The 26,440-nt window shown below is 33.3% G+C and overlaps 3 protein-coding genes across 7 annotated transcripts in view; 2 read left to right on the forward strand and 1 right to left on the reverse strand.

Moving 5' to 3' along the window:
• The first annotated feature begins 185 nt into the window (after nt 1-185).
• LOC131851713 (maltase A2) lies at nt 186-14,830 on the forward strand. Of its 3 annotated transcripts, none has more exons than XM_059202245.1 (12): nt 186-407; nt 7,823-8,010; nt 9,439-9,614; nt 10,162-10,359; nt 10,555-10,708; nt 11,234-11,403; nt 11,841-12,043; nt 12,447-12,619; nt 13,195-13,302; nt 13,546-13,664; nt 14,043-14,180; nt 14,623-14,830. In XM_059202245.1, the coding sequence occupies exons 1-12, from the start codon at nt 308-310 to the stop codon at nt 14,720-14,722; spliced, it is 1,827 nt and encodes a 608-aa protein (XP_059058228.1). In that variant the 5' UTR covers nt 186-307; the 3' UTR covers nt 14,723-14,830. The 3 variants fall into 3 exon arrangements, with proteins under 3 accessions (XP_059058228.1, XP_059058229.1, XP_059058230.1); XM_059202246.1 differs by having other exon boundaries at nt 9,442-9,614; XM_059202247.1 differs by lacking the exon at nt 186-407 and adding an exon at nt 6,893-6,994.
• On the forward strand, nt 975-2,261 carry LOC131851714 (uncharacterized). 2 transcript variants are annotated; one of them, XM_059202249.1, is made up of 2 exons: nt 975-1,143; nt 1,480-2,261. In XM_059202249.1, the coding sequence occupies exon 2, from the start codon at nt 1,615-1,617 to the stop codon at nt 2,176-2,178; it is 564 nt and encodes a 187-aa protein (XP_059058232.1). In that variant the 5' UTR covers nt 975-1,143; nt 1,480-1,614; the 3' UTR covers nt 2,179-2,261. The 2 variants fall into 2 exon arrangements, with proteins under 2 accessions (XP_059058232.1, XP_059058231.1); XM_059202248.1 differs by having other exon boundaries at nt 1,493-2,261.
• A 1,274-nt stretch (nt 14,831-16,104) lies between the features above and the next one.
• The window catches only part of LOC131851767 (zinc finger C2HC domain-containing protein 1C), a 39,623-nt gene continuing 29,287 nt past the window's right edge, over nt 16,105-26,440 (reverse strand). The window contains exons 4-11 of one of the 2 annotated variants that reach the window (XM_059202313.1): nt 23,367-23,444; nt 22,716-22,876; nt 21,758-21,851; nt 20,783-20,833; nt 20,124-20,144; nt 19,151-19,348; nt 17,308-17,476; nt 16,105-16,999 (exon numbers count right to left, since the gene is read on the reverse strand). In XM_059202313.1, coding sequence (XP_059058296.1) covers nt 16,836-16,999; nt 17,308-17,476; nt 19,151-19,348; nt 20,124-20,144; nt 20,783-20,833; nt 21,758-21,851; nt 22,716-22,876; nt 23,367-23,444 — 936 coding nt within the window. In that variant the 3' untranslated portion in view covers nt 16,105-16,835. Of the gene's footprint in view, nt 17,000-17,307; nt 17,477-19,150; nt 19,361-20,123; nt 20,145-20,782; nt 20,834-21,757; nt 21,852-22,715; nt 22,877-23,366; nt 23,445-26,440 lie in introns of both variants that reach the window. The other variant, XM_059202312.1, reaches the window with a different exon arrangement.

The raw sequence follows: 26,440 nt of genomic DNA on the forward strand, positions 1-26,440 counted from the left end.
CGAAAAAGGTCTAACGTCAAATATGTTAATTTTATTATTAAATTCCACCGGCTTCATAATTTGTTATTAGTTCCATTCTGACATTCGTATCCTGCCTTTATCAATCAACGAGGGCGTGGTCATGCGCGTATTACTTTACAATTCATTCGTTACTATTTCATTCAAAAATTTTAAATGTCATTAAGCTCATTCATTCATTACCAGATGGTTATCTTGCTTGTCAGATATAGGTAATTGAACTTTAATTATAAAAGGGAAAGAAAGTACTTTCTTATTATTGTGGAACCGGTTAAACAAGTAATTTACCATGTCGGAGCCCCGGAAAAATCATCTCTCCATAGATGGAGGGCAAGTGAAAGAAGACGACAACGTCGCTACTTACAAGCCCATACCAGAATCCGATACAGGTATTTAATTACATTTAATAACTCATTTATATTTATAAATTACATTTATTTACTGTTTTATAACTCGTACAGTAGTTTTAATGTTAAACTTTATTACTACTTTGTTTTAATATCTATATTTTTTATTCGAATCTCGAGGTAACAAATGTTTCTCATAAATGTCTGTATAAGTTAACGTATCCAGTTCTTAATATTAGTAGTATTTATCATTCTTTGTAATAACAATGATAATACCTTATTTTAGCAGATTCTAATGAATATGTATTTTACGGAAAAGGTCGCTGATGTGTCAAAAGCAATAGTATAACGTAACCAAGTTCAATATACCTTTTAAGTGACCTTAACCTATCCATAATTCCTTTAATCCTGTAACAATAAATTTTAAGCAATAACTTAATTTTCATCAATCTAAATATATATAGGGTATTTTAAAACTTACTTATTTATTGCGATACATTGTTTGCGGCAAAATTACGTATATAAATATGTGAAATGAAAGTGATGATAAACTACAGCTGTTACCTTTTGAATTTGGTCGGATTATAAAGCGCTTTTCTGTCTCGAACTCAGCGCCATTTTGTCGACGCTCCGCTGAATGATGCAAGAAAGCATTGTTTTTACTTTTTTTGAATTAATGCTAATCTCCGTACCGGCATATAGAGGAAGATAAAATCAAAGCAGTGGAAAATTTACCTAGATTGAAGGATAAAAGAAAAAAAAGCCAGCAATATGAGTGGTAAACAATATTTTGTACTATTTAAAAAAAAAATCGTATGCTTACAATTAAATAATCTCATTTAATTTAAGTCTTATTACAGTCAGTTATACAAGAACTATTTTAAATTTTGTTTTGCGACTTTTACATAAATAGCAGCTGGCTACCATCATGCCACTGACATTACTTTAGAGCTAGTTATTCAATTGAAGTTAATTTATTGGGCTCTTATTTATTAGTAACTCTATTCAGAAGTATCAGTGAATAAAGGACTCGAGGATTTATAAAGAAAATCAATTTGTTTAAAATATAATATAAGTAATAAAAAAAAAATTTATAAATATATATACATTGCAGATTTAATTTTCAGCACATGAGATTGAATATATTGAGGCAGACGAGGAATATGTACAGCAGAACCAGTCAGATTTGGTGGAAACTGAGGTACAGGATGAGGTTGAAGACCACTGGGAGCATAACAGCATTAAACTGATGCTAAACTTGTATTTACAGAATATTGATAAGTTTAGGAATCCAAAAATTAAAAAGAAAAATGTTTGGGTTGAAATATCAAATGCAGTTGCTAAAGGTCCCGACAGTTGTGACAAGAAATTCAGAAATTTAAAACAGACCTACATAAGATTACTGAAGAAGAAAAATAAGAATGAATTACTGAAAGTGAGGTGGCCATACTTCACTATATTTGAAGAAATATATAATGTAGATGGTGAATATCAACCAGATATACAACAAAAAATTCAAGAGAATACCACAGACAATGTAGCCAAAGTATTACTATCCATAAACACACCTACTTTCCAAGATGTTCATGAAAATGGGGAGGGTTCTAGTAGTCAAAATGAAGAGGTTAGACGGAAACAAAATAAAAGAAGATTCACAGAGTTCAGGAAAGTTACATTAGAAATGAGAGAGAGACAGAGAGTTGTGGAAGAAAAATTAGATAAACTAATAAGTATAGTAGAAGAGTCAAATGGCATACAACGCGAGCGGAATAGACTATTTGAATTATTTTTAGAAAAATTAAATAATACATGATGTTACTTAAAAATTGTTATTTTGTTGTATATTTAATGTAATTAATAACTAATGTATAATAAGATATATTTTTGTATGATAAATAAAATGACTTTGTTTTCTAAATGACTTAAATTGCATTTAATTTGAAAAAAACATTTTCTAATTATGAATGTAAAATGATGTCAGTGTAATTTGCTTTGCATTCTATTTATTTATGATTACAATTAAAAGTATTAGTATGATACAAAATCCATTCAGATAGATGATGTTTTCAAGGGTGGGCAACATACTCATATTAATTAGACCATATTAACTAATTATTAACCCCATTACTTTTTTTAATAAACTTTCTGTTTATTTATGTTATTTGAATTACTAACACTATGAGTAAAATAAAGCGTCAGTTTAGAATATTATTTTAAACCAAGAAGATGGTAAAAAACATCTCTTGCTCGTTTCTCTAGTGTAGTCAGTTATCTAATACTCTATAATACCAGTAGTACAAGTAGTACTTTATAAGGATTTCAATTAACTGTGCAATTTTTATATTTATTATGTGTTAATAATAATAACCCTAGACTTTACCGCCATCTAGTCACTAGGTAATCAGAATTTGTGTTGTAGGTACTAGACAACTGATACTTAGATATATATATTTTTCTAAATACATATACAAAGAAAATACCCATACCAAAACAAACATACTCATTAATAAAAATGTTCGCACCGTGCGAGCAATGGAAACAGCGACCATCGTAAGTAAAGCGGCGTGCTAAACCGTGGTCTAGCGGCGTTAAGTAAATACAATAAACAATCAATATTACGGCCATCTAGTTGAAGCACGACGCATACAGTAATAGCTACTTGGATGTGACCCTTTCATTAGCAGCTTTAATTGATTTCATTGTACAAAAACGTTTTATCGCAGTGAAACAATACGAGATATGTTATTTATTCCGCTGTGACATCCAATCAAGAAAGACATCCTTTTACATCACGCAAAAGTAACGTATTAATATTTTTTTATAAGAACAATTTAGTATTTCGTAAACTATTACTAACTATAGCATCTTATTGTTCAACATTTTTCTAAGTGAATGGTGTTAATAATAGTCCTAGAATATTTATATGATTTTTATGTAAGTAAAGTTATTTATACAGAATTTTAGTTACGTAATGTAGGCTCGTAAATGCTTAGTAAAATTTGGACTGCGTGTCCTTTGGACTTTCGGTTCGATCATTTTGATGCCATTTTTGTTGTTTCGGCTACGACACATAATGATCTATATTCAAATTATGGGTTTTATTTAATGGGTAATAATGGAATTGGTGTACCCTCCTGTGGTAATGGTTACGCTAGCGGATCGAGATCGGTTAGCGGGCATCACTGGAGGATGATAGCATGAACATGTGGTCAGGTCAGTTAGCCATAGTCATAAATCATGATGACTTCCAAAGGAACCGTGGTGGTCAATCTGACTTAGACATTGCTAGCAATGGGGTCATCAGTTCAGCTTACAATCTCCCCTCCTCTCTCTGGCTTGGGATTACTAGGAGTAGAAATATATTTTATGAAATAAAAAAAATGTCCTTATAAGACTAGGCTAGTTTAGAGTAGGGTTAGATAAATGCCATTATCATTTAACCTAAGTAAATGCTCAATAGTTTCTGTCAATAAATATAATTAGTTTCCACATTAGACGCAAATATTTGAAAAACTTTAATAAAAACCTCTGACACAAAGAGGTCTTAAATTTTGCAGACATAGTACATATCTGTAATATTTAGGGCCTTTCCTCAAATAATTTATATTTAGAGTGGTTTCTGTACTTCTAAAGATTAATTTGATTTAAAAAAATGTTCCAGATGAGTATATTGGCAGCACTTTTGAGTTGAAAAGATTATTTTTTATATTCTTCGTGTGGACAACAGTCTTATATGAATAATGACTTTGACTTATCTATATTATATGTAAAAATATATGAACTTTCCCGTTGTATAAGCAATTTACTTATTAATAAAGTGATATAGTTATTAGTTTTAGGGTACAATGGGACTGGCATATACTTATTACGTATGAAAGTCTCTAATATTAAAGAAATAAAAATAAGAACTTCAATATAAATTATTTGAAAACATGTTAAGATGCATGCCTGCATATTTGTCATATATTATGACATATATATATATATATATATATATATATATATATATATATATATATGTATAGTCAGCAGATAGATTCTTTTGAAACCCACTTTCGTAGAATTGCCACAGTATATCTAAACTATCAGTAGTCCGACTTCTTTGTTATTAATTCTGCTACAATGTAGGAACCGATACAAATACTCGGGAGACAGTAGAATAAATGACAAACATCGTCATTTCAGCATATCAGTTTTCAAACAAATTACTTGTTTATTTTTTTTTCACAATTTGGTACAAAAAAACGTATGAGTAAGGTAGTGTATGTGCATCGGCTATACACAAAAAAGGCAGCACCTCAGTGTATTGTTTGCTACAGGCAGCAAACCACTGATTTTCAGGTATTGCCTAGGAATATACGCGAGGACGTATGTAACAAGACCACCGCATCTAACCAGCCCTATTACGGTATCATTAATAGTAATAATAATAAAAGTTATTTCGGTCGTCCTCTCCCTTTACGCACATTAACTTTCATTACTTTTCATATTTATATAAATACCTTTACAAAAAGACAAATAAACTATTGTAAAACAACATATTTTTTTAAACTATTTTTATTGTTATATGAATTTTTAATCTATTATCATAAGAAAATATTTGTAAAATTTTATCATATATTCGACACAGCCGTGTACTCGTATAGTGGTTTTTACGTAAAAACAAATACTGTCTAAACAGACAGTATTTGTTAATCTCTGAAACGGCTTGACCGATTTTGATAGGACTTTCACTCGCTGATAACAAATGTCATAAGGAGTAACTTAAGCTATTGTTATATTAGAACTTTTAAAAACAATCTAAAATAAGTTAAACTAGAATTTAGTTTGTTGTGAATTTGTTTTGTATTATTAATTGTGTAAATTCAGTTAGTTCTAATTTAGTTTTCAGTAAGTTGTGACTATATAATATAAGTTAGCCTACTGTTAGTAACAACTGTACTGTGAAAATGTCCACGGTGCATACCGAAGTTGGCAAGATTCACGATATCGCACCCCGCTGGCTTTCTCGAATCGCCAATTTATGTTGCCATCAGCGAGAAATCGTGTTTTATTTTGTATAGGGTGACCAATATCGTTAAATATAACGGACACATCATATCGGTCAATATTCATGTAGTATTATTAGTTCGAAAACGTGTTTCTTTGTTTGTTATTTTTTATTAAACACGCAAATTTCTTGCTCGTTCTTCTTGTGATGAGACAGCTTTGCTAAAGGTCGAATAACTCGGTAGCTGAAAGCGATAGATTAAAAAAAATGGCTAATCAAGTGCCATTTTAAATAAATCTTTTTCTAAGTAATATTATTAACAAGGATTAGGCATGCGACACTCAACATAGAAACCGCTGTATAGATATAGATTGTACCCTGAGAGGAAGGTAGCTAACAATATATAAATATAAAAAAGCAGACGAAATCACGGTTAATAGCCAGTTTTATACAATTGGTGGTATAAATTGTCTAGAGTTATTATTGTATGTTATTCTTATTGTGCATCAGCTTGGTAAATATATATTATTTAATGGGAACATATTATCTGAATTTCATCCTGTTTAGATAATTTGGACATTGTTTTCCTAACAATTTGGAAGCAGTTGTCAAACATATTAGTCTAAATAGGTTAATAGCTATTAGGGTGACCATTATTGATACGTTTTGTCTTGATAATGGAAGTTTATGCGACCTCGTCTGTGCAAATTTTCGTCCTCTTCTCCACTTCCCTCTACATTATCTTTTGATATACAAAATAGCTTCTAAGAAGATGAACTTTAGGTAACTTTGTAGAATATATCTTCATGCCAAACTTCGTCAAGGTCCGTTCTGCAAGACAGACGTTAATAATATTCTATGGATTAGCAAAGCAAATACAGATGCTTGTACAGATGTCAGTTTATTATTATTTCATACGTACTCGTATGTTATTCTTTATAGAATGGGCTATTAGTAACCTAAATTAAATAAAAGACACAAATTATTTTTGATTTACTCTCTGATGATGGAAACATGTATCTATACATATAAATAAAATTGGAATGTCTGTTTGTAATATTGAAATAACGGTTTTTACTACATGCTTTTGAATATAAATACGGTACATATACCAAAATAACTTTATTTTTTAATTTTTGTCTGTCCGTCTGTCGGTTTGTTTATTCCGGCTAATCTCTGAAATGGCTGGACTGATTTTGACGAGACTTTTTTTGGCAGGTAGCTGATGTAATAAGGAAGTAACTTAGGCTACTTTTATTTTAGAAAAATAAAATAAATTCAACGCGAACGAAGTTGCGGGAACAGCTAGTAACAAATAAAATTAACTCGCTACTTTTAGCTTTGAGTTTGACAATGTCTGTGATATACTCGTATTGTGTACAGTTGTAAAAGTATATTACTTAGAAGAAAATATTTGTTTAAGATAAAACTATTAAAATCAGGAATTATGGTCACCCTAGTCGCTTTATAAGGTGTAATGACAGTCTGGAGCGTTGGTTCTTACTCAGTAACTGTGACTACTTAGTGGCAAAGAAGACGGGCTTCGTGATAGTCGTATACTAGAGTCTTTTCTTTGAACTTTAAAATTTAATTTTGAATGTTTAGTTATTTGTGTTGTGACATTCAAACACGGTCACAAGTAAGTTGTAATACCATTTTTGGTTTGGTTTGGTGGATAAAAGAAATTATTTTTATAAATATGTCTCTATTTTTGTAATTTAGGTGTTAGTTGCGCCGACGAACGTTGTCCGTTGTTGGTCTTCCTTATCACGTAGGGGTATAATAACACTCTGACCTACTAAATATAAACCAAAAAGTTTATAAAAATCGGTCAACCCGTTTCGGAAGATTTGATCAATAAATGATTTATAAATTTGAAAATTTGAATTTGACGTAACATGAGACTTTTCTTTTAGAGATTGAATATATTTGAAACTATATTTAACAGATTATTACGATGATAATTCATGCAAAACGATGCGTATTTACATACCAAAGTTAATTTTTGACACGAAAAAAAAATTTTGAATTATTTAAATATAAGTAACTTAATAAAATTATGTCAAGATACAATCTGTCGTATCTATGTTCTTCATATTACTTTATACTATTACATTTTTTAAGCCATTGCTGAGTACTTCTACATTGCTGAACACTCATGTATAATTAAATACTTGTGATAGGAGATCGCGCTCTTCTAGGCTTATTTATTTATAACTAGGAGTAATAATGAGTAATAAGGAGTAAGTGACTCCTTATTACATCAGCTTCCTGCTAAAAAAAGTCCCGTCAAAATCGGTCCAGCCATTTCAGAGATTAGTCTGAACAAACAGACAGACAGACCGTATTTATATTCATATGCATGTAGTAAAAAACGATTATTTCAATATGACAAACAGATACTTCAATTTTATTTATATGTATAGATTTTTCTTTGTTTTTAAATATAGAAATTTTTAATTTTTAGACTTTCGTACGGTCAAGTCCAATTTGACCAAGTCTAAAGAGAAGGTGTCGGACGAGGCCGAGGAGAAGCTACTGGACAAGGAAGCGGAGGCCAAGATAGTGACGCGGGTTGACATGGCCGATGCAAAGTATGTGGTCGGCGACCATAGGAACGGTGACGCCAAGATCGAACTCGACGCCAATAAAAGGGTGAGCTTTATTAAAGTGGCCAAGTTTTTTTATATATCTAGAGTGACAAACACGCTTATAGTTTTCCAAATTAATAATAATGACCCTGGAGAATTCACACAGCGCCGTAACAAGCTAAGTAGAGCCTGTGTTATGGGTACTAAATAACTGATAGATACTATCTGGCCATCGATTAGGCTGTTTCCTTTTGACAAATTTGCAATAGCACATGCTCATGATCACTCTATTGTCCTTAATTTGAATTTAAAAATCAATTAATTTATGTAATGTAAACATGTACAAGCATATTTGAAAAGAATAAGAGCTGAGTTTCTTGTGAGTTATTCTTAGCTCGAGTGCATTCTGAACTGACGGTAATTTTTGACATATCATTCACGAATAAAGATATTTTGATTTCATTTCATTTAAGATAATTTTTTTTTTGTAAGTACGTATATAATAGAAAACACCCACGCCATTATAAACAATCCTACTCGTGAATTCAAATGTTTGTACAAGAAGTATAAAACCGTGTTGCTAATATCGACGCCCTCCTCCCATTTTATATAATACCAAAAAACATACATGCTATGCCGTTATAGTATAGAATAGAATTTTACATGGCACACAAAATATATAACACTTTACCCGCAGATCTAATAGAATTGACAGGACATAATTTTAAAAATAAATTAACCAAATGGCTGTTGACACACTGTTTTTACTCTCTGGACGATTATTTCAATTATAAATAATAATAAAATAATAATAATTGTAATAATGCTAATAATCTATAAATTTAAATATGTAATATTAATCTAATTGTAATAATGTAGATATTAATATATGTAATTAAGTTTATTAATAAAATTTGCATGCCTACTGAAAAAAGGCATATTACAGCGCAGCCTGCTACTGTCACTGGGGCTTTATTGTTATGTGCATATCTGTCTGTAATGCGAATAAATGACTTACTTACTTACTTACTAGAATAGAAAATCATTTATTCAAATAAACTTACATTGAAGCACTTTTGAATAATCGTCACATTTTTCTTTCAATCTACCGTTCATTTGGAAAGCTGGTCTCATCACAAGAAGAACTAGTAAGAAACTTGCGTGTTGCTCTTTTGAATATTTTATTGTTACTTTACATTTTTAAGTTGAAGTGTGTGAATACAAACTACCAACTAGCAGTAATTCTATTAAATACTCAAATAGATAAAATATTAAATATACAACCAACTGGTTGAGTAACTAAATAAGAGTAAATCAGTCGTAGTGATTAGAGCAGACCAGTACCTACAAGCAGCACTCGTTCACGAGTATGACGGAGGAGCCAACCATCATTGCGCTCGACCATATTTTAGGGAGTCCAATGACCCGGTCTAATAAAAGTCTAATAAAATTTACGAAAAATATTATATTAACTATAAGACACCTCTTGCAGCAGTTCTCTGGACTAACGAAGGAGGAACTCCTCAAGTATGCAGACGACCCGTTCTGGGTGCGTCTGCGCTGGTTCATGTTCATCCTTTTCTGGGCGTTGTGGCTGTGCATGCTGGCCGGCGCCATCGCCATCATCATCAGAGCGCCGAAGTGTGCCCCCCCGAAACCCAAGACATGGTAAGATCACAGAGGTATAGTTTGCACAGAGTTTTCTGTGTGGGACACTTCTGTCCCATCTATATCAATCACCAATTGACATATTTTCAAAATTGGAATGTAATGATATGGTATTAATTTGGTACATGCTCAGAAACACGGCACTCAAAATAACAATAGACTTAAAATAAATATGAACAAAAACAATAAAGCCGATACATACAAATTTACATAACATAATTATCAAATAAATATAACTATTTTAATGCTGTTAGCCGCAACTGGCCTTACAGTTTCACCAAATGATAGGGGGTGAGTGCAGATGGCACTCCAAACGGCCGAAGGAATTAATCTGTATTATTGTAAACATGTACATTTATTTTAAAAGAATACGAGCTGAGTTTCTTGTCAGTTCTTCTCATCTCGAAATCATTCCGAACTGACGGTAGATTTGACATATCATAAGAGTCTGTAAAAGACCTACATGAATAAAGATATTTTGAATTGAATTCAAATCGATCACGTATGTGATTTGCAAGAAATGTTAATATTTTTCCAATTCGACCAGGTTCGAGAAAGGCCCTCTAGTTGACATGACACTGACGAAAACATACGCTGATATAGAAGAACATCTGAAGCTGATCCAAGACTCCAAGGTGCAGGGCATCTTCATCGACGTGCCGCTGACGTACGAGGTGTTGGATCAGACAGAGCCAATAGAACAGTTCAAGGCATTTCTGGTGAAAGCGAAACAATATGGCACTAAGTAAGTTTTTATATATTTTTTTTTATTATTTATATGTTTTAGCATTGAAAAATAAATACAACTTTAAAATTTCACCCTTTTACGGTAAACCCGTTTTTAAGCGACATTAATTTATATGGCAATACATAATATAATAATTATTATTAATGATATAATTAGTATGATTGTTATCTAACGATTGTTTGTTTGTTTTAGAGTGATAGTGGATTTGACGCCTAATTTCGTATTCAACACATCCCGATGGTTCGAATTGAGCGTGAATCGTACTGGCGAGTATACTGACTATTTCATATGGGCCAAAGGGAAGGGCTTCTCAAGCAATGGCTCCCGCCAGGAACCCAACAATTGGGTAAGTATTTTTTTAAGAATGATAATGATATGGTGCACACGTCTGCGCTATCGGTTTACGCTGACGAGGCACCCGTGGAGGATGATAAGATGAATATGAGGGCAGGTCAACTAGCCAATCGTGACAAATTCATCAGGAATTTATCATGATGGTTTCCAGGGCAACCGCGTCATGGTCAATTTGACATTTCTAACAATACACTTACACAATATACCCCGGGAATCGGGTAAGCAATGTGGCCGAAGTTTAGTTCAGGTACCAATCACCTTTCAAAATGATTTAAGTTTTTTTAATGGTTTATAATGGGACTGAATTGTATAAATGCTATATTTATTATTGTCGTTTCATTATCATCAATCCAGTTACAAATATCACACACACACACGAATCACGGGCACAACTAATAAATTGTACCTTTGTTTTCTTAAGCAACTGTAGTGATAGACAAAACAAAGGCCTGCCTGATGGTAGACGGCAACTATCGCTTATATACAAGAAAACACGAATATAATTTTTTATGACCAGGTTTCAACCCTGGACACCCCGGCGTGGACTTACAACGAGCAACGTGACGAGTTCTATTTGCACCAGTTCGGATCTGAGAAGCCTGATCTGGACTTCCACAATTCTGCTGTGGTGGAGCATTTTGACAAAGTGTTGAAGATTTGGATGAAGGCGGGCGCAGATGGTGTCAGGTCAGTGGAGTTTATGTGGATGTATGTTTACTGACCATGAAGTGATAATAGCAGCACTTAACAACATCTTCTATACATAGAACCCGCGACTATGTCTACGAAAAATTTTAATTTTTTTATTAAAATATGTATATACATTATATTATATAAAGGAAATACAGAAAAATACTTAGAATATGCAGATATATTAGGCATAATTGTCATGACATTGAAGGATAAAAAAAGATGTACAATAACAGAATTATAAATTTAAATACTAATTTCCTATTTACCAGTACAGTATGTAACAGTTTTAAGTGCAAAGTAAGAATTTAAGAAGAAGTATCCCTCTGTTATTTATTTGGGATCGACGTAATCTTTTTTCCATTATATACTTAAGGATATCGTTTCCACCTTTTACGACTGGATTTTGTACTAATGATGAGATCTTTTGGCAGATTACGCAATGCGCGCCATTTGCTGGTGAATACGTCTCTGCTGGATGAGAATATGGAATCGGACGCGGGAAGCGTAAAGGGCGCCGACCATCTACAGTACAAGTTTTGGCGACACCAGCATACCACCGACCAGCCCGGCCTCGACGAGCTGCTGGCGCGCTGGTCCAAGCTGGTCGATGACAACGGACCCACGCCTGGAGCAGGTCAGAGGATGTTTCATTTATTTATAACGAGCCGTGCCCGCGTCTTCGTCCGTGTAAAATATTATAGCAGTATTTTACAAATAAGACACATCTTTGAATGTCACATATATTTATTTATTTATTTAATGAACAGCCTAACAAGTAAGTTTATAATTTCTAGCTTTAGAAATGACGATACTTTAATAACGACGATACAACCTTTCATGTCCTCTCCTTTTGAACTCCTGATAACCCTTTTTTCACATTAAAAAGTAGCCTATGTCTTTTCCCAGTACCTAGGTCTGTGTTCCAAATGTCATATAATCGGTCCAGGAGTTTTGGCATGAAAGCACGCACGACACACACGTCAAAAAAAGTGTTTAATATTATGTGAAATAAATGAACTTTTTATTTTACTTGACAGGTGAAACAGTATTTACCCTAAAGGAAACCATGCGACCGGAACTATTCCTGTTGGCGCACAATGTGACGAGTCTGCGGCCACCCTCGGCTGCACCCTTCACCGACCAAGCTGTTAACGCCAGTACACTTAGCGCTAAACTCTCGGACCGACTGCCGCACTGGCCCGCTCTGCAGGTTATTATTTTTATGTATTCCACAACTGTATAGATTATAATAGAAAACCCTTTATTCATATTTAAATATTGCGCTTTTGAATAGTTGTAGTTCCTCGAAATAAGTTTTCTTGGATCCAGCAACTCCTACACTTTCTATAGGAGTTCCTGTTAAATAATATGTTATGCCAATGCTTAAAACATACATCTGTAAATTGTCTCTGCTTTCTTTGGCAATAAATAAATAAAAACAAATTCTTTAATAAAGAATATAATTATTAAAAGATAAAATATAAATATCCAAAAATACAGTATTTTTGAGGAATATTTTATCTATGATTTGCTATAATTTATTTATTACCTGGTTATTTACTTTTTAATCGAATATTATGCATTAAAATGCAATTAAAGATTTATGATATATTAAGTTAGTTAGTTGTATACCATGAATGACACGAGTCTGTGACATAATTTTCTGTCCCTGGGGTATTAAAAGTATTGGCTGAGCGCACAAAAAGACCCTCTAAATAACTGAGATTTACTGAGGACATTGTCATATAGGTATAACTTATAAATGGTTTTATATATTGTTTTCAGTTGGCGACAGTAGAAGATGCAGAGTTGGCTGAATTCGCCATATTGTTGCCTGCCGTGCCTGTTTTCGACATTGAGCAACTGCGGCCGGCCGGCAATGATTCAGAAGCTGTAAGTTATTAGTAATTCACTTTTCTACGTTTGAAAAATCCGAACTTTAAAATTCTTTATCACCATTCGACAATCTTTATAAACTGTCAAATATATCGTAGTAGGTAAAAAGTCGTTTCGCGCCAAGCAACTTGCTTTGTAACCTGTGTTTCAATTGAAATTGAAAGGCAGTGAAATTACTTGATAAGATGCATGATATCTTAAACTATATCTTAAATACATTGTGCTATTGATTTGATACAGACGACGCTTCTGAAACACCTGGTGCCACTGCGTGACGACGCCACCATCGAACACGGCAAGTACGACATAGCTGTTGTACCAGCCGTCAACTCCTCCGTTGAGATGTTGGCCTGCGCCAGGTCAGTATTCTTTCTATCATTAGCTGTACTTATACACTTGTTTCCGGGATGTAATGGCACTATCTTTGAGGCTTAATTTGATAATCCTTATTTTTTTAAGCAAATTGGTAATAATGTTTTATGATACAAACTGGTTGTCACAATATCAACAAATAGTACACTAAAGGTACTAGGGGTAGAATCTAAAAAACTCATCTCTGTGGTGATCTCATCTATTTCAGCCGTCAAGCAGCATACTTTGTAAGCTGTGTTTTGGTTATAAGGTGCAGATTAGGTTGTGAAATTACAGGATAAGAGACATGATATCAAAGTCCACTGTAATTACTGGAAACATTACAAGATATAACATTTATATTGAAATAAATGTTTGTTGCACAGGTGGAAGTCTGGCCACACTGGATATCTAGCTGTGCTGAACCCCAGCACTGAAGACGCTGTGGCGAATCTGACGCTTCCCACAGTGCCCGCCTCAGTCACTGTTCACCACGTCACGCAGACAGTGAAGATGCGTACAAAGTTCGTATTTAGTATTGTCATTTTAAATTTCTAATATCCAGTATTATCTTTCGCACGATGCTTGGAAATAGTGTTAGATTAAATCCTGCTCGAAGGACCAATTGTTTTTGGTCTATTACCGGTCAGATTGTAATAAAGAAGTGATATTTTTCTGCGATTGGGTTACTTGCTTGTTATGATACATAACTCGTCTATTTCTGCTGCCATCCGCTTGCTCTGAAAACTGTTTCTGGTTTGTAGGACGAGTTAGTGAAAGTACAGGATATGTAGGCATAACGTAGTTCTCAGGAATGGCGACATATGAAAGGTATCGTATTTTGGGATCTGTAATGCTGTTTATATGTATAAGCGCTCATTACCAATAGCATAATCTTTAATCAGTCAACTGGGACGACTAATGAATTAATATATATGTTATTTGTAATATATTAATTTTTTACAGTTACATCAACAACATGGCGCTGCCAAGGGACGGCGTTCTGGTACCACAAGGAGCTACAGTCGTACTCTCGTACGTCCCAGCGATGGCTGCCGAGAATTAGAATTGATCAGCCAGATCGCAGCTAAAAATTCCCGCTTCTCACGCCTCCTGTATTGGCGTCCTTTTTTTGCATTTCTATCACTCGAATAAATTATCATTGAGCATTTAACACGTTGTTTTATTATTATTGTTCTAATTATAAAAAATATATACATATATACATGAAAAATATAATTGATAGACACGTCTCATACGCGTAATGTAAGTACATTCCCGAGGACTGAGATGGGTTATCTTTGGTCTATTTTGGATAAATCGCTTCCATCATCAACTTATCCGAAGTAGACTGTTGAGAAGTAGAAGTTGTACTAAGTCATCTGCGTGCGTACCTCTGTGGGCGCTATTTCGGGCATTTTGTACTTCGAAGTTGAGATATGGCAGTGAAATTATAAGGTAGGATGTACAACGGGTGTAGTATGACAATGTAATGTTAGTGATGCTGTTCAATTATGTAGGGGGCAGTTGTCACTTTCCAATTAAATGGGTCAGCTATTTAAGTTATATAAAAAAAAAACTTCATTTACAAAATAAAGTACGTTTATGTCAATAATATCTGCTGTTAATAACATTTAAAAAAAAGCATAATCATTTTGTACAAATATATAATAAATGTCTTAAACTTGGTAAGTACGTATATTTGAGTCTTGCTTAATTAGGTCCCGATGTTTTTATATGGCCAAATAAAATTACACTAAAGGGATAAAAAAACTGACGTCACATAGAAGTTACCTTATAATCAAAGTAATGTATTATATAATAAATCTATTAGTGTTGTCTTTTCTTACTAGTTACTATATTCCTTTGATAGAAAGTGACAATATACTAACATTTAAAATTGATTTGTACATTTCACTTTTTTTACGAATAAGGACATTAGAAAATAGTGTACCAACACGTTGCTAAAACTTTTCCCAAAATCCTGCGCAGTCTGATATTATTTTAATCCCTGTTCTCTGTTCTGTTCACGGAGGACAAAATTTGCCTTTATACCTATTATAACGGCATTATATACCTACTTGTTAACATTGTAGCGGGAGTCTCATTATTTGACAAAGAATTTATTACCTTTGTTGATTTTTTTTCTGTTCATTTGGCTTTATTGGTCACAGAAAACAGACATTGTTCTTAATATAAGTAACAATTCTCGTATGAAACAATAAAATCTATAGTTTTGCTATTAGGTATTGACCGTTCAAACACCTCTCAATTGGTTTACAATTCGTTAAATGAAAACTTGTATTTCAATTTGTTTCCATAGAGTACTGTTGTCAATATAGTCACTTAATAAAACGACATATCTAAATGCTCGCTTTATATTGGCTACCATGTGTCCAAAATTATCATTTTCTTTAACAATGACCATAAATGTTCTTGAAGTGCTAAAGTTTAATGAATATTAAATTTGATTTTTGTGTTGGTATATTTTTTCTAATTTCGATACATTCGTCTAGTAGATACATTACCTACGCTATTGTTTTGATGAAAACACGAGAAGTCATGTACGAACGTAATGACCATTGAAACTGTGTAGTAAATGGCCAGAGCCAAACACATCCTTAATAAGAAATCTTCAAGTGTAAATACACTTCTACGCGAATACTTCGGAATGAATTCCATCTTTAAATGTGGTGTTACAGACGCCTGGAACACTTCTGGTGTTACAGGCGTCCTACGGGATCCGTTTACTATTACCTTATGTTTAATTACCACCAATGCTGTATAAAAAAATAAGAATTTCTCTCTCGTTTTTACAACCAGTAGGATATATTGTATATTGATTATTTAATACATCAAAAGTTACGTACATTTGGGCTGATTATTTCGTACAAAGTTTTAACTAAATAAAATAGCGCGTAAGTAAAGAGTATTTATGTTAGCGAGTTCAGTACCCAGTTGTCCATTAGCCAGCCGGTTGTTCCCGATTCCTTATCGAACTCCATACCAGCCGTTGAGATCCGAACTTTAGGAACCGAACAGTTAGAAAGCGCGGGCTATCCAGAAATTTCTTTATCTAATTTGTAGTTCTAAAATTAGTACAGCCAAAAATCACATCCGGTCAACCGGAGAGCCGGTCGACGGGACAACCAGAGACAAACGGCGGGTTTTATAACCGGTTACCGTCGTTTCGCGGCTGGTTTAGGTTTGTTGAACTGGTAGTTCGCGCACTTGGGTATGTGCCTCTCGGCGGCGGACTGGTTGAACCGGCGGCTGCAGTGGGGACATTGCACGTAGTCGGGGTTCTCAGACGGGGGCGGTGGTGGAAGGTCACTCAGTTTACCTGTAACAAAATTGTATGTTATAGTCTTTTTTATAGCATAGGGGACAAACGAGCTTGAGATTCACCTAATGGCAGATGATTACCGCTGCCCATAAACACCCTTAACACCAGAGGAATTGATAAGATAAAAAACTTAAGTATAACATTCCAGTGCAGGAGATTCCAGGAGAGATTTTGAGCTTCGTCAAGTGACAACCGTCTATACGGGAATGTCTATATATAATGTACAACCTGAGTTAGTTAATAAATACTGATCCATGCAGACGACTTTGTACAAAGTAAACTTGGGTAAAGTAATAAATACTGACCACCGGCGTTGAGATGCGCCTGCACTTGCTTGGCGGCCCGTATCGCCTGTATAAACTCTTCGTGTTTCTGTCGCCAGTTGCTGTTCAAAGTCTTGGTGGTCACTTTCGTCGTGGGGGGGTTGGTTTGACTCTTGCGCACCTTGTTGATGAACGGCTCGGCTTCTGTACCCTGCATGGTGTATATAAATAAATAAATAACCCTGGACAATAAACACGGCGCCATCTAGTCCCACGGTAAGCACTTGTGTTATGGATACTAGACAACTGATAAAAATACTTAATTTTTAAAATGTTTTGTAAATACATAAATAATATATATAAAAATCACCCAGACATACCCCATAAACAATCATACTCATGAATACAAACATTTGCAACGAACTTGTGACCATTGGAAGTAAAGGGGTGCTAAACCGCTAGATCACCGAGGCCATAAAATATATAGCTGATAATATTATATTCATAATAATATAATATAAATATGTTTAAAGCGTATGGTCAGTTGTTTTACATATGTGTGCAAATGTTTTAGGTAAGTACAATGTACGCGAAGAGCGCTGTATGCCCTTTATACTTAATAATGGATTTAATTATTTTAATAAGATTTAGATTAATGGATGGATGTTGGAGCCCTGTCGGTTGTTAGTGTTTGCAGAAGCGCGAATTGATAACTTTCAAGCCATAATGCACATACATTTCGTGTTCACTAAAATATTTTTCCTTGGTACTGTATAATTTCCCAGCAAAGTCCCAAACCAAAACTACGTTTTGTGTTACAATGCAAACTACTATAAATAATATAATACAGATGGTTCGAGCATATCTTATAGTAAGAACTAACTTAATGTAACACTCGCACACCACAAACAGTTAATGATTTTGATTATGAACAGACATTGACGATGTAAACAATGATAATCATGATTTAATAACAGACACAACAGCGAATGCTTGCCTTATAGTTTTCTGCATCAGTGCCCTGTTAAGTTAAGGGGTGGCAGCATAAAGAAATTTTCATGGTTAGTTTTAAAATATAATATTAAAAATATGTATACCTGTATAATATATTACATAATTTTGTTTAGTTTAATAAACTGCCTTCGAGTATCTCTGTAATCCCTAAGATTGGTTGGTAGAGAATGCTAAAAAATATATATATGTTATATATTTATATATTGACAACAGACTTTAATCTTCCATTTATTAATTTCTGAAAACTAGAATTTATAAAAAACAAACTACCCACCCCGGCTTTTCACGGGTGTACATGTATTATACATATAAATCTTCCTCTTGAATCACTCTATCTATTAAAAAAAAGCGCTACAAAATGCGTAGTTTTAAAGATTTAAGCATATATAGGGACGGACAGACAGCGACAGTGACTTTGTTTTATACTATGTAATGATATACAAAAAAAGCAATATTTTAATATATTCATATTTATTTATATTATTATTTAATTACGTATATTTTTATTATTGATATTTATTTTTTGATGCATTTCACGTTAAGTACATGTTGTTAACGCATACTTAACGGTGCAGTGACGTTAACATCAATTGAGTTTAGAGGTTAATAAACCTGAATTATAATTCAGGTTACTACTATTAGAGTGCTATAGCACTCCCCATAGGAACCTGCACCCGGGTGAGCCTCCACTCTTTGAACCCCGGGGTGAAGACGGCCTTTCTTTACAACAAGGAGATGAATCATGGAGATCAGCCCGCCCTAGGGAAGGTGAACGGATACTGCCGGATCTGAACCCCATAGAGTCCTCCGCTCGCTGCTAGAGCCAGGGTCACGGGATCGAAGTCTACTACCTAAGTCTGTCAAAACTTACCGCAAGTCTATGCTTGAGCGCATCGAACGGCTTCCGTTTCTTGGCGTGCGCCTTCTTGCATATCTCCTGGTGTTTGGCGAGCCGGTCGGCCGCGAACCGTCGGCCGCACACCGTGCACCCGACGCCGGAACCGGCGGACGACGCGCCGGCAGTTGCCGGACCGGACGGTGCCCGCGTCTTGGTGCTGCTGCTCGAGCTCTGAGGGGAGGCCTATGTCATGATATTTTTTTTATTGTTGAGTAAAGATATCCTTTTGTACTAGCATTATATATGTATGCATATATGTGTATATTAATGTTTAGTTGGTATGAACATGTGAATTATCTGGTTGTTAATGTTTTTCTTTCTTTCCTACTCTACATACATTGCAGAATGCACTATTATTCGCGTAGTAAGCGTTATGGGTTTCCATTTTTATTAATTAACTAGCTGACCCCGTGACTTCGTCCGCGTGGAATTTGGCTTTATATTTCTAAAATAAAAGTAGTCTAAGTTACTTCTTATTACATCAACTACCTGCCAAAAAAAGTCCCCTCAAAATGTCAGAACAAACAGTCAGACAGACAAAAATTGTAGAAAATGATATTTTGGTGTATGTACCGTTTTATATTCATATGCATGTAGTAAAAAACGGTTATTTCAATATTACAAACAGACACTCCAATTTTATTTATATGTATAGATAAGCTGTTTCTGCAACGAAGTTACCAATTTGTTTGTTCACTGAATTGAATAATGCTTGAATAATAGTTTTGAAGTATTATTTGGTTCTACCACATATCCGGTACGCAGACACGTCACAAGAGGAATGACCAAGAAAATTGGAATGAACAACACTCAATTAATTAACACTTAAATGCTTGCTACAAAATTAAAATCTTATTCATGTTGGTTATGCGTTTCTGAAGTGTGCAAAAACGAACAGACAAACAGACAAAAATGGCTATGTATGATATTAATAAAAAAAACTCACCACTGGTTGCCTTCTTGGTACCTGAAAGTTATAAAACAGTTTGGTTTTATATTTGAATGTTATTTAAACCAAGCAATTTATCTCAGCTTTTGTTTAGTTTTTTTTCTGATAATAACAGTCCACTTTATCGCAAGCGGAAACCGTTGCCTATATATGTATATGAACTACATGACACCCGTGAATTGACATTCTAAAGGACTAAATTAAATCGCTATTAAAGAATAAGGGTTGATAGTAGAAGGGTGAAATTTTAGGGTTGTATGTATTTTTATTGCCACTATATAAAAAATAATAGTAAATATTTTGTCAAAAAATAATAAATAAATGTTATACCCTTATCACTTAGGGTTATGAAAAGGATAGTAGCCGATTCTCAGACCTACTGAAAATGCATATAAAATCGGTCAATCCGAAATTTTAATGAAAATTTTGTTAATTTGAGATTACATACAGACACTTCAATTTTATTTATTTGTATAAAACAGTCCTAGAAAAAAACGTAGAAACTATAGTGAAAAACGTATCATATCCATATCAAACTCAACTCCGTTACGTGGTTTAGAAGTAATAAGTATCTCGATTTAATAAGAATCATTATTATTTATTCTATTAGAAATTACATATATAATTAGATATGTTTAAAAGATTGCCATACTTACAGGATTGGCGCCACGTTGCATAGCCCCCCGGGCCTTATTGCTGTCTGCCACCTGAACACATAATGTAATTTTTTTTCACAATTTAATTTACAATTCGTTAAATTTACAATGAATTTGCCATTATGTCAACAGAAAATGAAAGCAATGTCATAATTATTATGACATTTGTAAATTATATAAATTTGGAATAAAACGTGATCGTGGAAATTATTTCGTACCTCTTTTTTCATAACAGATAATAAACAGAATCAAAAAGTTTAAACACTTCCGTGGATACGTGTTACGGTAGTTTTTCGAGATTTTAAAATAAGGATTACTATCGAGTATTTTTTTCGTTAGATATATTGTGCTTACGCGATATTAACGCGAGTTTTGTACTAATTCGATGCTTGGCGATATATTGATCAATCAAATATTGTGTTCACCATGACAACATGCAGTGTAAGTGCAGTGTTAAGTTAATTGTATAATATTTTGATGGTCTCGGTGGTCTAGTGGTTTAGCACACCGCCTTGCTTCCAATGGTCGCGGGTTCGGTTCTTCGCACGGCATAAACATTTATATTCATGAGTATGATTGTTTGTATCGGTCTGGCTGTTTTCTACGTATAGTATGTATGTATTCACGAAAAAAAATATGTAAGTATTCAAAACACAAACTTTAGCTAGCTTAATTTCTCGAGCTTCTCGCCAGTTCTTCTCAACTGAAGTAGGAAGCCGAACAGTGGGGACAGTGAAACGTAAATTTGATATGTATGTATGTTTCTATGTTATTGTAGTACCCATATAGAGTACATATTGGAAATTTATTATATACTTATTTTATTAAAATTATGTAATTATAAATAAAGTATTTTTTAAATATTTTATTTAAGATTTTTTTAAAACCGCGCCAAGAAATAAAGCAATGATACACGGACTGCTGACCACTAAATAGTCCGTAAATTCAATAAAAAATATAAAGGTTTGTACATACTGCATTGTCACTGGTAGTTTTCCTTGGCGGTGTCGCTGCCGGTGTTTGAGGCTTCGCTTTTGCTGGACTACCTTTAGCTACGACTGCTGGAGTTCTGAAAATACAATTCACCATACATATTAAGATACACCTATTTGCTTTAAATATATATATCAAATTGACTGAATTGATTGAAAATATACAATTTAATACAAACATTAAATTGTATATTTTCAAGACAGAAAGATCGTTAGGAATACAAAAATTGTGTTGGGTTTCTATCGAACCAAATATCTAAAAGTAATCGTGGAACAAAACAACAAAGCTGAAGGTAATCGTTTGAAATAAACTTTGTTTGAAAAATAAATACTTTTTAATATTTAAGTCAAACAAAATCAAGTATCATTTCTAGTGAATTCGCTACGACGTGTTGACTGATCTGACTTCATGTTTATCCTATAATCCTCTACTGGTGCCAGCATATACCGTTGCTGCAGGCTAGAGCAACATTACATTATCATCCATAATATAAAAAAACAAATACAAAAAAGATAGATAAAAAGCTTTATTTTTCCCAATTTTTAATATTTACAATGTTTGTCCTGCATAAATCCGACCATGATTTGTATGCAGACACGTAGTTCACTCTTATTTATTGAGTTATTATCAAACGAAATATGCCTATATTATCATCGGGAAGAGTATTGTTAGTAAAGTGGACTAATAACCCTACTGCGAGCAATGTAACATGTCAAGTTGACCTCCTCGTGGTTCCTCTGGAAACTATCGTGATAAATTCATGGTGAATTTACCACGACATGGGCTAACTGATCTGACCTCATACTCATCTTATCATCCTCCACTGGTACTCCGCCAGCGTATACCATTAGCTCAGGCGGGTGCACCATTCCATTATCATCCTTAAGACTACGTAATCATCTAACAATATAATAAGAGACAATAAGAACAGAGAACTAACCTTCTCTGTGGTTTCTTAGGCTCTGGTTCCGGTTCTGGAGATCTGGGGGTGGGGATCGGCGCAAGCGCATCCGGGAATGTCTCGTTTTCTAATAAGTAGTTGTTGTCCGCCCTGTCCACTTCGTCTATGCTATTGATCAGCTCACCATTGTTGTTGGGCAACTACGTGATGTAAAAAAAATACGAAATATTTTTAAAAATAAAACCCTGGACAATTTACACAGTGCCATCTAGTCCCATGGTAAGTAAGTAAGTAAGTTATGGGTTCTAGACGACTTAGATAATTTTTTTGTAAATACATACAAAATATAGCATAAATACTCAATCCACTCGACCACGTAATCACGACCACTTAAAATTACCATATTAGTTAGGTAGTTTAATATTCGCACTTTATATAAGAATGTATGCGACAATCAATACAAAACCGCTACGCTATCTATATATATATTTCAAGAAAGCAATACGAAAAAGAAATTATAACGTTGACTGCAAATAAACTTGTTTTTGCTAGATATTGCTGTCAGGTATGATCTGATATGGTACGGGCCATAGAATAAAAAATGTCAACAATCTGAGTTTACATAAGTACTTTGTTGCTCTGTATAATACAATAACACAAGCAATATTTAGACTTTAGTGTACTACTTACCGCAAGTTTCACGGAATTTAGATTCGGCTCGTGATTGTGGTTGAGATCGCCGGAGCCGTTTACTATGTTTTCTATTTTCTGAAATGGAAATTTCAAAGATTTAGCATATAGGTACGTATTATTTCTTCATCATTATTATCATAGTTCTTTATCTCTACTGCATTTATTACATTACATTTCAAAATATTTAGCCTACTACTTACCTGGTAATATAGCTTGGTATAGGTCTTTCTCAAGTTTGTGTTTCGTAAAATTACTTTTATTGGTCTGGATATTTTCTATGTATGGTATACATATATTATGTATACCATACATAGAAAATATCCATTTGTATACATTTGCAAAAAAAAGAAATCAATTATTTATATCAGTTATATAGTACTCATAACACCAGTACTGCTTAGCTTGGGACTAGAAGGTGCTGTGTGAATTGCCAGGATTTATTATTTTGTTCCCCTAGACTTGAGGTTCTCAAACTTTTTTGTGTCGTAGATCACTTAAAAAATTAAGTAAATTTCTAACTGTAGTAAAGTTTAGTGTTAAAAACATAAAGTAAAAACAACAACATGACCGCTGTCGTAGACCGCTTGCAGTTTGTCATAAACTCCTGGGGGTCATCAATATAGACCACTTTGGGAATCACTGCTCTCAATACTCAATACTCAATACTCAATATTTATTGCATTCCATAATATTACAGTGAAAGATGTTTATAATACGTTTTCGATCATTATGGACCCTGTTAGGGCACGCAAACATAACATTATTATTACTATTATTATAAATAGTTATAACATATAATTTAATATTATTCATCCAGTTATACATTGTAATATACATTAATTAAATGTTACATAAAAACTAAAATACATCATTCAAATAATCACTTACATTATAATATTGTTTTTTACATAGTAAATCCTTTAAGTATTTTATAAATAGGCTATTCTTATTTAAAGTTCTTATAGAAGTTGGGAGTTGGTTAAATATTTTAATAGACGATACCAAGGGGCCACTAGAATGTAATTTGAGACGAGAGGTGGGTAATTGTATTTTTTTATTATTACGCAACGCGTAATTATAGTCTGTGTCTTCTCGCAACTTGTACAGTTCCGGATATTTTTTTACAAATTTACACACTTCCAAAATATAGATGCAAGGCAGGGTGAGTATTTTATTTATTATAAAATAAGGTTTACAGCTATCTCGGCTTCTTATGTTAAATATTATTCGTATTAATTTCTTCTGGAGAGTGAACAGAACAGATGCGTCCACGCTGTTCCCCCACATAACCACCCCATAACTGAGCCATGCATGTGCAAACGCATAATAGGTGGAAAGGGCAGTAGAGACGTCTGTAGTCCTTTTCACTTCCCGAAGAGCATAAACGAAACTAGACATTTTTGTTTTTATCTTTTGTATGTGTGCTTTCCAATGTATATGGGTATCTATTACTAAACCTAGAAGTGTAAATTCATTAGCTGTTTCTATTGTGATGTTGTTAAATTTAAAGTTTATATTTAGGGGTTGTTTTTGATATGGATGAAAGCTGATGATTTTAGTTTTTGAAAAGTTAATAACTAGATTATGTAGATTCATCCAATTTACTATTTTTTCCATAATTTTCTGTAATTTATCGTTTAAATCAATGTTAATATCATATGAAGTCAAAAGTGACACATCATCCGCAAACAATACGCACAGTTCGTCTATAATTTTTGGCAGATCGTTTATATATATTAAGAACAATAAGCATCCAATTACACTACCCTGGGGTATAGAAGCGTTTGTAACCGTACCACTTGATCTTATAGTTTGTATTTGTTTAGTGTCATAATTGAAGTATTCGATTTCTACAAATTGTTCGCGATCTGCCAAATACGATTGAAACCATTCATGAGTTTTTCCTCTAATGCCAATTCCATATAATTTATTCAGTAATATGTTGAACTGTACTCTGTCATAAGCTTTGGACATATCTAGTAATATACCTATAGCATATTTTTTGTCATTTATGATATTGAGAATCTCCTGTATATATTTGAATATTGCTAAGGTTGTGGATCGATTTTTACGAAAACCATTTTGAGAGTCATGAAAGATATTATATTTTTCGCAAAATTTATAGACGCGTACACACATGGCTTTTTCGAAAATTTTTGAAATTGCTGGTAAAAGCGCTATCGGACGGTAGTTGTTAGGATCTGTTTTTTCGTTCTTTTTATGCATTGGTTTTATGAGAGATTTTTTTAGTTCATTCGGGAATATTCCTTCGGTAAATGATTGATTTATAAGAAGGCTGAGTGGTAAAGCTAGTTCAGTGGCACACTGTTTGATCAGTTTCGGTGGCATTTCATCAATTCCTGAGCTTATTTTATTTTTTAAGTTTTTAATGATCGTGTATACTTCTTGGGTATCTACCGGTCTAAGAAATAATGTATTTTCGATGGAATGAAGTATGGGATAGCCAAGCACAGAATTTTTGTTTACACTTCCGATAGATGTAAAGAAGCTATTAAAAGTATTTGCGACTTTAAATGGATCAGTAATGACATTATCATTTAATTTTAATTTTATGTTGCTCTTATCCATGGTTTTTTTCTTGTTTGTACGCTCATTAATTATACTCCACATAGTGTTCATTTTATTGGACGATTTTTTCATTTTATTTATATAGTCTAATTTTTTTGCATTATTTATTGTTTTTTTTAACAATTTTTCGTATTTTTTATAATAATTATTTAGTATCGGATTTTTCGTTTTTGATGCAAGTATCTTTAAATGTCTTTTATTTTGGCAAGAGACTTTAATACCCTTTGTAATCCAATATTTTTTATGTTTTGTATTCAATTTTATTTTACGTTTAGGTATGCATTTATTAAGCGTTTGGATTAAAATATTATTGAATCTATTATAATTTTGATTTATGTTATTGTCTGATTTTATTATATTGTACCAGTTAATGTCCATTAATTTTGATTTAAAATTATCCATATTATTTGTATTATAAAGTCTTTTTTCAAGGTACCAAGTTGACTGCCTATTTTGAAAGTGTAATTTTATTTTTATAATTG

The sequence above is a fragment of the Achroia grisella genome, unplaced genomic scaffold (genome assembly GCF_030625045.1).
Source record: "Achroia grisella isolate CSIRO2021 unplaced genomic scaffold, CSIRO_AGI_Agris_v1 utg807, whole genome shotgun sequence".
In the NCBI taxonomy this organism is placed as follows: domain Eukaryota; kingdom Metazoa; phylum Arthropoda; class Insecta; order Lepidoptera; family Pyralidae; genus Achroia; species Achroia grisella.